Raw genomic sequence first — 13705 nt, 5'->3', positions numbered from 1 at the left:
TTTGGAAAGGCAAGGACTGATTCAGAATAGTCAACATGGCTTTGTGCATGGGAAATCATGTCTCACAAACTTGTTTGAGTTTTTTGAAGAAGTAACAAAGAAGATTGATGTGGGCAGCAGATGTGATCTATATGGACTTAAATAAGGCGTTCGACAAGGTTCCCCATGGGAGACTGATTAACAAGGTTAGATCTCATAGAATACAGTGAGAACTAGCCATTTAGATACAGAACTGTCTCAAAGGTAGAAGACAGAGGGTGGTGGTGGAGGGTGTTTTTCAGACTGGAGGCCTGTGACCAGTGGAGTGCCACAAGGATCGGTGCTGGGCCCTCTACTTTTTGTCATTTACATAAATGATTTGGATGTGAGCATAAGACGTACAGTTAGTAAGTTTGCAGATGACACCAAAATTTGAGGTGTAGTGGACAGCAAAAAGGGTTACCTCAGATTACAATAGGATCTTGACCAGATGGGCCAATGGGCTGAGAAGTGGCAGATGGAGTTTAATTCAGATAAATGCGAAGTTCTGCATTTTGGGAAAGCAAATCTTAGCAGGACTTATACACTTAATGGTTAGGTACTAGGGAGTGTTGCTGAACAAAGAGACCTTGGAGTGCAAGTTCATCGCTCCTTGAAAGTAGAATCGCAGGTAGAAAGGATAGTGAAGAAGGCGTTTGGTATGCTTTCCTTTATTGGTCAGAGTATTGAGTACAGGAGTTGGGAGGTCATGTTGCAGCTGTTCAGGACATTGGTTAGGCCACTGTTGGAATACTGCTTGCAATTCTGGTCTTCTTCCTATCGGAAAGATGTTGTGAAAAGATTTACAAGGATGTTGCTAGGGTTAGAGGATTTGAGCTATAGGGAGAGGCTGAACAGGCTGGGGCTGTTTTCCCCCTGCAGCGTTGGAGGCTGAGGGGTGACCTTATAGAGGTTTACAAAATTATGAGGGGCATGGATAGGGTAAATAGGCAAAGTCTTTTCCCTGGGGTTGGGGAGTCCAGAACTAGAGGGCATAGGTTTAGAGTGAGAGGGGAAAGATATAAAAGAGACCTAAGGGGCAACTTATTCACACAGAGGGTGGTACACGTATGGAATGAGCTGCCAGAGGAAGTGGTGGAGGCTGGTACAATTGCAACATTTAAGAGGCATTTGGATGGGTATATGAATAGGAAGGGTTTGGAGGGATATGGGCGGGATGCTGGCAGGTAGGACTAGACTGGGTTGGGATATCTGGTCAGCATGGACAGGTTGGACCGAAGGATCTGTTTCCATGCTGTACATCTCTATGACTCTATGAGTGGAATGGTTGAAAAATAATATTTGTAGGTTTCGGACAGGCTGCAAAAGTCTTGCCTTAATCATCAGCTTTCCTGTTTGAACATGTCAAAGTAATTTTGTCATGATGATGCACTGCTTGTCAAAGCAACTATTTACTGAATTTTTCAGTAGTTTTTTCATTTATCGGTTATGGGTGTCACTGGCTAAACCACATTTATTGTCCCATTGCTGTAGGTCTTGAGTCACATGTAGACCACAGCCAGGTTGGGATGGCAGTTTCCTTCCCTAAAGGGAACCAGATGGGATTTTCCTGACAATCAACATTGGTTTTGTGGTCATCATTTGACATTTAATTCCAGATTTTTATTACATTCAAATATTGCAATCTGCAGTGGTGGGATTTGAACCCAAGACCCAGAACATTACCTGGGTGTCTGAATTAATAATCTATCAATAATACCTTTTGGTCAATACCTTCCTGAGATTGGTATTGTGGAATAACAATTCTATTTTAAATCACTATTTTCAAAACGTTTCATTCAAAATTAATTTACTCTAATATTTTTATCTCTGAATGGTACACTAACGTTATCACAGGCACACAGATTATCATAAAATTAACACCAAAATGTTGATTTTATTAATCACATCCAACATTACATGTGAAAATTACAAATATTTATATTTGCTTATGCATTCAAGGGAAGTACTGTTCACTTACATTCCATCAATGCAGTGTGCATAAAGACACCTTAGGATTAATTTGGACATTGTGCAATAGTGTAAGTGGATAATAATTATCAAACAATTTCACAATCTTCCAATTTGCTTCTTGCCATTTTACATGATTACACAAAGGTAAAATTCTACAGTCTCCTTTCACTCTGTCTACCTTCAATAGCATGGATTGATACAAGTAATAATGGATAGAACAAGAATCAAACATATTTATCAAAATAAATTTGGTCTGATTAATAAAAATGTTGAACACAATGATTGTTTAGTTTGCAGCAAACAATAGGAAGTTGCACATACTGCTGACAGTTTGTATTGTGAAAAATGCCATTTCTTTAACAACAAAACTTTGTTTTTAATTAAAAATATCTTTCTACTAAAACAATTTCACATTTCCATTTTTTTTCACAGAGATTTTGCACTAGATGGTAGAAGTACAGAGTGTAAAGCTTCAATTTTTGCCTATTTTTGGCACTTAGTAAAATTCTAAATGATGTTAAATCCAGATGAATTGCTGTTTAAAGCACTGACAGTAGTTTGTTTCGATTCTAAAGGTAGGCAAATTAACAATTAAAACAGAATGGTTTTAGTCATGTTGATTTCTGAGAAATTAGTTATACCCATTCACAAAATTTGTTCATTTTTACATTGACCAAGTATCAGCAAATATTGACATGATGCAGCCATTGGAAACAACCTGTCATATAATGACTTGATTGCCATGAACTCATTTTCAAACTCATTTATTTTTCTCTTTGTCTTTTTTTCTGTCTCTATGAGATATTGGGATTGGTTTCCATGAACAGGGTCAAACTATTTATTTACTATCCAATAAGTCAGTCACGATGTGTAGGCAATCAATTCGGTATGGACAGCAATATCACCTAATGTTGTTCTCACCAAGCAGCCACATGGACCAGGGATCCCCCAGTAGCCATCAACTGTTGTTTTTTGCTCTTCCTAATCTGGACACAATGTACCATGCCAACTGTAGTCACTGTAAGGCAATTTCTCTCAACATATATTAGGGAACTAACTTTAGAACAAGTCATACCCCTTTTAGTGAGAATATAAGTTCCTATATTTCTCTCCAGCAAATACACATCATAGCTCAGGTACTCATCTTCTGACTGTGATAAGAGGATGAATATGCAATTGTTCTGAGTCTTTATTTAATAAAAAGTTAGTTTCTAGTGGGAATGTGAAAGAAGACTTGGGATAATTGCAATCTTGAAGTTTCATCCCTTTAGGAAAATACTCAAGCACAATTAGAGACTTCTCACAGCAACTACATAGAGACAGGCAAATGAAAGTGACTACAGCCATTCCAGCATTGTACCCCATTTTCTAATGTGTAATCTCCACCCTCATGAATCTGTATTTGTAACTAATTGACATAGGAACATCAATAGGCCATTCATCCACTCAACCTGTTCTGTCATTCAATGAGATTATGCTGCAGCTCAATTCTGTTTATTTGTCTTTGCTACATATCTCTTGATACACTTGTCCAACAATATTCTATCAATCTTAGTCTTAAAGATTTCAATTGGCCCAAGATCAACAACCACTTTTGGCGAAGTTGTTGGAATGTTATCATCCTCAGTCTGATTTCAATTTTGGCTCTCATTTAAGATTGGTGCCCCCTTGTTCTGGATTCTACTGACAGAAGAATTTATTTCTCTGTATTTACCTAGACAAATTTCTTTCATCGTTTTTCACGTCTTAGTTAAACACAAGTCAAACTTATGTAACCTACCACCATAATTTATTTCTCTTCACCTTCTCTTCACCTTTCGTTTCATTCAAAATTAAAATACTACAGATGTTGGAAATCTGAACTAAAAACAGAAAATGCTGAAAATGCTTAGAAAGTCTGGTAGCATCAGTGAAGCAAGATATCTGCTGAGGACTTCCAGTATTTACCATTCTAATTAATTTATATTGCAATTCTCTAACATCAAAACATAGTGCCTGAGAATCAATGCCCAAAACTGAAAGTATGTTCCAAATGGGGTCTGACCAAGGGTCGATACAATCAAACCACTTCTTTCCTTACTTTTCTTTTTAAAACTTCATTTTTAACATACTTTTGCCTTTTTCAATACATTTGACTGTAAACTAGCTTTAAGTCATTTATGTATATGGATATCTTAGCTCTTTTTCAACTTTTCTCTTCTTAATAATGAGAAAATATTAAGATTTGTCTCAGATCAATTTCCCCACTTTGACTGTCACATGCCATAGTTTTGTCAATTCATTCAGTCTGTTTTTGTCACTTTGCAACTTCTTGCTCCTTTCTCCACAACTTTGCTCTGCTTCCCACTGCTATTTGTAAACTTATACATAGAACTCAATTGCTTCTCGCAAATCTTGAATACATATGGAAATTGGTCAGGATTCTGCAGAGATCACTTGTTGTTAACTCCTACCAATATGACAGCCATGGGACAGAGGGCATATTTAATTCCTAAATGATCTGTGGGCTGGACCTGATGCACTAGCTGGTCTTTTCCGATCATTATTTTCATATATTCCATCAACCTATTTTTAAAGGGAATTTATTCCCTTTTACCATTCTTCTCCTTTTAATATATTCAGTAAACTATTATTGTTAGCTTTACATTCCTTAAAATTTTATATATTCCCTTTTCCACCTCTTCTTCTTTAGTTATTTCTCTTTATTGTTTACATTATATAACTCTCAGGCCCTTGGCTTTAATCCATTTTGCTTTCCCTCCAGTGTCCACTCTGGTTTAGTTAGTAGGTCTGTCTTCTGATAGAGGTTGTGGGTTTAAAGATCCTGAGCACAAAATCTAGGCCGATACTCCAGTGCAGTACTAAAGAAGTGCGAGACAGTTGGAGGTTCCAACTTTCAGATGAGATATTGAAATGAGGCCCTATCTGGCCAGACAAGTAGAAAGAAAAGATCCTATTGTATTTCACTGAAAAAGATCTGAGATACTCTGCCAGCTGTACTGGACAATGTTCATCCCTTCCAACAACTCAAAGAGAGCTTGCTCTGGGACCTTGCTGCATGAAGTTGACTGCCTTGCTTCCTATGTTATAACTGTGACCACCCTTCAAAAGTGCTTACTTGAGTTTAATGTGAATATCATAAATGATGCTTAATAACCTCAAATCTATTTTTCTTACATTTCTATATATTTCATCCATCTGAAACACAGTCATTCTGTGATTCCATGTCTCCTTGTTGGCCATTGTCACTTGACCACGTGAGTAGTGTCTTTGTCTTTCAGGAGTATACCCTAGTTTTATATCATACAAAATGTAACTTTGAATGTTTATTATTATTTGTCCATAGCTTTAACCATTAAGAACTCAGCCAATTTACTGTGACAAATTCATTTCTTATTCCTTTGAATTTTGCCTTACTTAAATTTGAAACTTTGATTTGTGATTCTTACATCTCACTCTCAAACCTATTGTAAATTTTAATCATAATGGTCACTATCACAAAGTTGTTCTTTACCATTAAGGTGAGACTGCTGACTCTAAGCTTATTAATAGCAATCTGTAACATTGCATTTGTGTGAAGGAGAACAAAAAAAAACGCTGTCCTTTTTTAATGTATCAGAGTTCAAAATTTAGATTGCAGAAGACAATTTTGCTTTTCAAGGGAAAATTGGTTTAGAGAAGGTGTTTTCTTAAAGGGCAAGGATAAAAACAAATTCAATATACCCAGGCTGCACCCTTGCATCAGATACAAATAACATTAACTGAAACAACATTCAGGACAACAGTGATTAATGAGCTTCTAAAAAAAGAGACAAAAAATGAAAAACGACAAATTGAGAACAAAATTCAATGAAGAATTGAGATTTGTTTTGAATTTAGAGAAGCTGAATTGCAAAACCTTTTAAATTTAAATGAAGTTTGATGTAATTCAAATGCCATAAATTGGATGATTAAAACAAACATCTGATAGTAGAAGAAAACAAGTGAGGCTTAACATAGTTGGACAAATAAATGGTCAGTAGACTGAAAGGTTAAACTGTTCTTGAACTCAAACCAAAAATAGGCACTTTTACATTGTTTTTTCTATATGGTGCATCCAAAAGAAAAAAAGTTCAGGAACCAAGACAGATTCATTAGTCTTGATAACAGTCTGTTGCTTGATAACTGACTGAATGAACTCCCAAACTCTTAGCATTCGCCTGTACCTGTGTTTTGGGTTTTGCTGCTGTTTATCTATTATTTACTTATCTATGCTATTTAACTATGTGATCTGCCTGTATTGCTCACAAGACAAAGCTTTTCATTGTGCCTCAGTACACGTGACAATAAATTCAATTCAAAAGAGCACAATGTATTCAATAACAATGAATGAGTTGGTAGCATATTTGTCTCAATGCAAAAGGTTATAGATCAGAACCCCACTCCAGGATCTAAGCACACAGTCTGATAATCCAGCATAGTACAGTAGCATAATTTAACTGTTAGAAATGTAATCATTTACAGAAGATGCTAAACCAAGGATGTCTGCTTCTATACGTAGATATTAAAGATCCTGTGACACTATTCACAGAAAAATTAAAAATTATTTCAGTGTCTTCCTAAATGTCCCTGCCAAGATCAAAATCACCAAAAGTAGATTAACTGACTAGCCACCTTAATGGTATTAGTGTAATTTTGTTGCATGCAAAATGATTGTTTCAATTGCCTACAGAGGAACAGTTGTTGCTCTTTAAAGTAATTTATTGAATGAAAATACTTTTAGTTGTTTAGTTATTCCTTTTAATGCTAGTCCTTCCTTTTATTTTGTTTTGGTGCAGTAGAGGCAAACTGATCAGTGTCCTTGAAATTACAATCTGAACCAACCAATAACAACACAACAGTAAAGTTGTCAGTATAAGTTTACAAAAAAAAATGTAGCTGGCTAATCCAATTACAAGTAAGAGTAAAAAGTAAAAGTTGCCAAAGTCCTATCAGACTAGAGGGCTGCTCTCTCATTAGAGACGGATCACTCATGGTTTAGTCTAAGGGTTACTATGCCTTAGGAGAGGTTAAGAAGGAGAGTTCTTCATAGTAACCTCAGCCAATTACATGTAGAAATTTTGTAAAATAAATGATCAAATCATTTTAGAAGCAATCTAAATCAAGCCATTTGAAGACTAGGCTCAGGATAAACTAACTGATTTTACCAAGCTAAGGTAGCCATATTTTAGTCCTCCTAGATTTAACCATAATGAATAATAGTTGAGAACATCTAACTCCTCAGCAGGCAGTATCATACAGGATAACATTTCATTGGAACAAAGTCAACATATTTGATTCCTTCTCTCTTAAGGATCTTCTCTTACAATATTTTCAACTGTTGATTGGAAGGTGACCTGCTTCTCTGCCTCGGTCTAACAGCTCTCCAACTAGCCAGCAACAGGGATATTTTTTGCTGTGCATTTGAACCTTTTGTTTTCCTGTAAGGAAGCTAGTATAGTATCACAAACAATTAATTTTAAAAATTGAACATTTTTACTTCATTCCCAACACAGAGCCACATACTATGGTCATCTGCTCTACATGTTTTTCTAAAACAGTTAACACTTAGGAGTATCATACTTCTGGTTGAAAAATGAACAGACTATTGGCTGGATTCTACATTCCCAAATGAAGCACATGTGCTGATAAAAACATTCATGGTGTCAGATCAGCAACGTGACATCATTAAGTCAGTCTCCAATTGCAGTACCAGTGGCTCCTCAAATCATTAGCCCAATTTGAAATAATTTATTAATAAGCCATTAAGATCATTAGTAAGCCATTCACTCACAATACTTCATTGCCTGCTGCATTTTTCAGGAGTCAAGTATAAAAAATTTGGGAAGATTTTATGGCACAAGTGCAGTAGAAAAGACTGGCTGTGGTTGATCGTACTAGCACGTTCTGCTGGGGGAGGTTACATTTTTTTTAGAAAATGGTTGTGCATGGAATGAATAATAAAGTCTAATTTTGAGAGCAGGGAGACTTGAAATTCTAGTCAGGACCATGGCATTACCCTTCCACCACATGACATTCCGGCCTAAAGGGCCAATTGCTGCACAGCCTTCTTTTGTACCAGTTTCTCAGAATCCACAAGTTATTTATTCACACCAAGGTATGATTCATTTTTTTATGTGAATATAGCTGCAACAAAAAAATTCAATCCAACATTTTTTTCCCAGTGACTCAAATTCACAAGAGCTTTAGTTTGTGGCATCTGATAATAGTTGCAAGATTGTGAGGGAATAACACATCGGGTTAATTGTTGGAAAGAAAGCTTCCTTTGCATTTACAATTGGCTCCCTTCCCACCAGATGGCAGGGACAGGAGCAAGTAGACCATGCAGTTTCTGTTCCACCTCCCTCAGCCTTCTGGAAGATGTAAGATCCAGCCCTTATATCTGTTACTGGTTTTCTGACATAATTTCACTAAAATAAATGTAGAAATTTACCTCATATTGTTGCTCCCCTGCATTAACCATGAAATAGAAGCATTATCTCTCTACTAACTTTGCTCTTGAATACTTTTATTCTCAGATGCCTAACAATTCATTCTCCTGCTGTTTTAGGCTATTCCTTTTTATTTTCTATGTACATGTGTTTTTTTTTTCAGATTAGTGGCTTAGAATTTAAATGATATTGTCCTCTTTTTGGATGAAGAAAATAGGTATTATGTTTCGAAAAATATGGCAAATGGGTCATTGCACTCATTATTTACCAAAATATGCACTTAAAGTAAATCTTTGAAGGTTGTTAGTATCTCCCATATCCAATTCCTATATCCTTCCTATATCATCCTCCACCCCTATTAGTTCCTCCCCATCCTCAGGCTCGTGAGGGCTATCGTCCACACCAGCAAGCTGCCTTGGGACGTAAGCAGGAGTCAGCAGCCCATCTACATCAGTTAAATAAGGCCTGAGGTCAAAGTTTGCTTTGGCCTTCAGCCTTTCCATTCAGGCACTGGGACCATTCCCTAGGCCTATGTCCCAAGTGGAAAAAATATCAAAATGAGAAAAGACAGGAGTTTAACAGACCAGATTATTGGATAGTATGTTTTCTGCAAATAAATAAGAACAATTTTAAACATTTGCACTGGATACTATAGTAGAAATATATTATAAGTATTATCCATTTCTGTTTTCCTCTGCATAAGCTGGTCTCTGTCAGAATCAATGCACAGAAATAATGGGTACTGCACAAAGTGACTTGATATAAAAAAAAGGTTGTATGACTATCAATTTCACTCACTATATAGACTTAAACACAAAATGTTGGATTGAACAATCTAAGCAATATAAGGGGACTCTTGTGGCTTAATCATAGTCCCCTACTTCTGAGCCAGGAGATCCGGGATCAAGTCCCACATGCTCCAGAGCTGTATGATATCTCAGAGACAGTTAATTAGAAAGTATCACTAAGTTATATAATCATATATTATCTCCCACCATTGTGAGAACATTTCTGGTGGTCATTCACTCGATTATACTTATCGTCACTACTTGTGGAAAGTAAGATTTAGTTATGCAAAAAGCATTGTCAGACTGAAAATTCAAAAGGAATCAAATTTGTGAAGGTAATAAAACAATATAGAAGGCAGACTTCTCTCCCTTCCAAAAATAGCTTCAAGGGAATAAATGTTGTACTATTTACCATTTAACATTTAAAGTATTTTCTTTGTGATGAATACAATCTGGCCTGATTATGTAATCATTCCCTGATCATAATTATGTAACCATTTTACATATCAGTTTCTTTTCTTCTTCTGTGGATCACAAATGTCCAATGAATCAACACAATCTGATCCCAGAATGGATTGGCTTCAGGTGCCATCCTACTGCAGTTTGTTTCCTCTGCTGTACTTTGTATTGGTGGAAATTCACGATCGTCTTTTGAAGAATATCATCTGAGCAAAAGATATCGGCATGCTGTCTATTTTTCATCATAAAAGTGTATGGGATTTGGTTCAACTTCTCATTCATTGTTTGACAAATATATTTTGTATTCCCTCACAAACACCTTTTTTGTTAACATTAGCTGTTCTATTTAAAATTTAGTGTGTCAAACAATTCTTGTTCTTTTCTAAGAAGCATTTGTGAGCTATAAATTTTGTGTTTGCATCTGTGCTTCTTAAAATTTCAAATTGCTTAATGTTTCTAGGCACGATTCTATGACATCACAAGAGAAGCCCTTTGCCAAGTGATAAAAGTTCTGTCACACGGTGTAAACATTACAAGTGCAAACAGAATATCACACTATTGTGCTTATCCTTACAAAATACATGCTTCTGGAGTGATGTAACATGCACTTCTTAATTTTCCAACCGTAGCTTTTCAGAGACTATTTTTTTTGCAGTTCCCTTGGTTGCCAAGACCTTTGCATTTGTTCCAGTGATGCCTTTGTTATTGGGTCTAGGAATTGATGTCTTAGCAACAGGAATTTTGGTTCTTGCAGGCTCATATCCTACCAACTGCTGATGTGTCTGAGGCCAGTGAGTGTGATTTGCTTCACTCTGTCGTGCAATTGAAGTGGCCCGATGCCTGGGGATAGCAGATACATTCTTCTCCTTGGAAATTGTAGTAATGTTGGATGCAGTAATATTAGATGTGGACACAAGAGGTTTTGGAGACTGGATTTTAGGTTCAGATACAGAGGACATTTCTTCATCTGAAACAATACTTGTCAGACTTTCATCTACATCTGCAAACAGATCATACAGAACATCTCCACTGTAACTGTCTCTTGGAATACTTGCCCTGGTAGCAAGTGTTTTCCCACTTTCATCATCAGGTCCAGGGGTTGTGGAGTCCCAGTATCCCTCATCACTATTTGGGACACAATCTTGTTGATCATTCTTAGTGGTCATTGGGTCTTCATTATCATTTTTAGTTTTGGGAAAATCATTCAAAGTAAGCTGTTTGACTAAGGTTCCTTCTGCCGCATCACCAAGGCAAGTTGGAATTTCTGAAGCTATCCAGGGGCTTTGATCAGCCATGGTCTGGTCCTGTTTGTCTTTAAGAGGTTCAACAGTTGATGGAGGTGTGTCCCAAAATTCTTGCAGATAGTCATCATCAACTTCATCTGGGCTTGCCATCTCCTCTCCTCCACCTTGATAAGTCAGAATATTTGAGCGTTTCTTTGCACCACCCTTTCCCTTTTCTGCAGGAGCTCCTCTTTCACAGACATTCCCCTCATCATCCTGGTCAGCGATAATGTCTCCACACCCTGTAAATGAATCAAAGCTCTTTAAAGATGTAACATCAGAAAACATTAAGCAAATACGATCAATTGATTGTTCTGAGGATGGATCATTATTGGGTGCACAGAGTGTTGAAGCTTCAGGAGTGTGATGAGATTCAGATCCAGTTACAGAAATACATTCGTCTTGTACATCCTGCCCCACATGAGTCAATCCTCCATCCTGTTTTTCCTCCAGCTGTTCAAAAGCCTTGACATTAGAATCTTGGTCCAATAATTGGCGGTCAGTTGTGACTTTCTCCAAGTTTTTACATAATTCTGGAAGGCACTTCCCACTATTTGTGTGTTTTGATTCCTCAGTGAAGGTGTCCTCATTATCATACTGCAATTCACAGGATAATTTGTTTTGCATTTCCAGTGCAGCACTTTCAGGTTCAGAGCAAGATTTCTGTGTCTCTTCTTTTACACATTCCAAGCTGGCAGTCAAAGAACTAGGCAGTGTAATAGTGCCATGGATTTCCAGGTACTCATCTTTTTCCTCTTTACTAATTTTGTCCTTTTTATGCCATTTCATGCTGCTGAACAACCCTTTCAGTCCTTTCTTTTGTCTGTTGCAACTCTTCTCCTTCACCTGCTCAGAGTTTGAATGTACTGACTCCCCCTTGCCATTTTCTAACCTACTATTCCTTTTTAGTAAAGAGAAAAAGCTGTGAGACTTAGCAATAGGTCCGCAACCACCAGCAGCAAAGCTCATACTGTTGACAATTTTTGTACTGGAATCATTGTCCAGTTGATAATTACTCAAAGATTCTTCCTTGGTGCTTACTTCCAGTCCCATATCAGCAATTCCATCATGCGTTTTGCTTCTAACAAGCCCCATTTTCAAGGAGCTTTTCCTATCCCCTTTGTTTTTCAGATTAAAAATACTAGGCATGGTGCCCCCTGATTTTTTCCTCCCAAATAATTTAAATGCTGTCTTACTTATCTTGCCAGTTTGTTGTTCAGAAGCCGAAATATCATTACAATCACAATGCAAGTCCATGTCTGCCACGATCTTGTCCCTGTTTTCTTTCTGCAGACCACTGCAGCTGCCTGATGCTGACTTTCCCTCTAGCAGCCTCAGTGCTGCTCAAATTCAACTCCATGGCAACCAAGAGGATAAGCAGCTTTCGTCATCTGTGGACTAGAGCCAGTCCACCCTCAGTGACAGTAAATTAACCTGAATTTCGTCAAATCACTGGAAAAATTAGCATTCTGAACAATTATACATTGAATTGAAGTTTCTGTTTTTGTTAACATAGCAAATTATATTTAATCATGATTAATAGAAATGATGACTGACACAAATAAACACATTTTAATAGGTAAACAGTTCTAGTTCTGCTTAGGTGCTGAGTAATAAATATAAACAAAAGATGATTTACATAGGGCTAACTATGGAGTAGGAATTGTCATTATAATGTGTGTCAGTCTCACAAGGAGAAAGAGGAGGAAAATGGAGGTTGAATCTTTTAATTGTTTTCCTTTCTGATGACTTGTTACTAGAACTGGCAAACATTTGGGAACAGATTGCCTACCCTCCATACTAGTCAGAAAATAACATAGACAGAAACAGAAATAATAATTAGAAACAATCTATACCATATGCATTGTGAATGAAAATTTAGAAAATGAGGAGCTGCAATAAATCGAAATAGTGCCTGTTGCAGCTCAGTTAGTCGTGCTCTCACAATTTGGTTAGAAAATTCTAGTCCCACTCCAGAGTCTGACCACAAAAATCAAAGCTGATGTTGCAGTGTTATCATGTTATTGGTGTTTTTGGGGGTTTTTTTTATTTGTTTGTTGTAAAGAACCAACCAAGAATAATTCTCACCAGAGGAGACACATCTCTTAGGTAACAAAATAAAGTTTATTACATCTTACTAACTATATACATTATACTTATGGCAACAAGAGAAGTTGATGTCATGACTAACTCCAATTATAACTGTTCAGAACCACCCATATCTCTGTAAGAACCCTTTAACTCCTTTAAGGCTCCCTAGTGCTACGCTATGTACGAGAGTAGATAGAGCATCTTAGTATGCTAGAGTAACCCTTATATATCCATTGTCTTTTTTATTTATTGATTCGTGGGACATGCGTTTCATTGGCTAGACTGGCATTTATTGTCCATCCCCAATTGCCTAAATGCTAGTTAAGAATCAACTACATTGCTATAGATCTGGAGTTACAGGTAGGTCAGACCAGGTAAAGATGGTTAATTGCCTTCCCGAAGGACATTAGTGAACCAAGTAAGTTTTTTTTCAACAACCGACAGCTGTTATATGATTGTCATTAGGCTAGTGTGTTTTTAAATTCCAAATTTCTATTGAATTCAAATTTCACCATCTACTATGGTGGGACTCAAACCCATTTCCCCAGAACATTAGCTTAGGATTTGAATTTCTAGTCCAGTGACATTACCAATACATCACCACCTCCCCATAACTCCACAT

General features: G+C 36.9%; 1 protein-coding gene across 1 annotated transcript; it reads right to left on the bottom strand.

Moving 5' to 3' along the window:
- Positions 1–1890: 1890 nt before the first annotated feature.
- amer2 (APC membrane recruitment protein 2) lies at positions 1891–12309 on the bottom strand. Its single transcript, XM_072577335.1, has one exon. It carries the CDS (start codon positions 12247–12249, stop codon positions 10321–10323), a length of 1929 nt encoding a protein of 642 aa, XP_072433436.1. The 5' UTR covers positions 12250–12309; the 3' UTR covers positions 1891–10320.
- Between the last annotated feature and the right edge of the window lie 1396 nt (positions 12310–13705).

The sequence above is a fragment of the Chiloscyllium punctatum genome, chromosome 9, assembly GCF_047496795.1.
Source record: "Chiloscyllium punctatum isolate Juve2018m chromosome 9, sChiPun1.3, whole genome shotgun sequence".
Classification (NCBI taxonomy): Eukaryota; Metazoa; Chordata; class Chondrichthyes; order Orectolobiformes; family Hemiscylliidae; genus Chiloscyllium; species Chiloscyllium punctatum.
The sequence above is the reverse complement of the archived record's forward strand: the minus strand, read 5'-3'. Positions and strand labels throughout refer to the sequence as shown.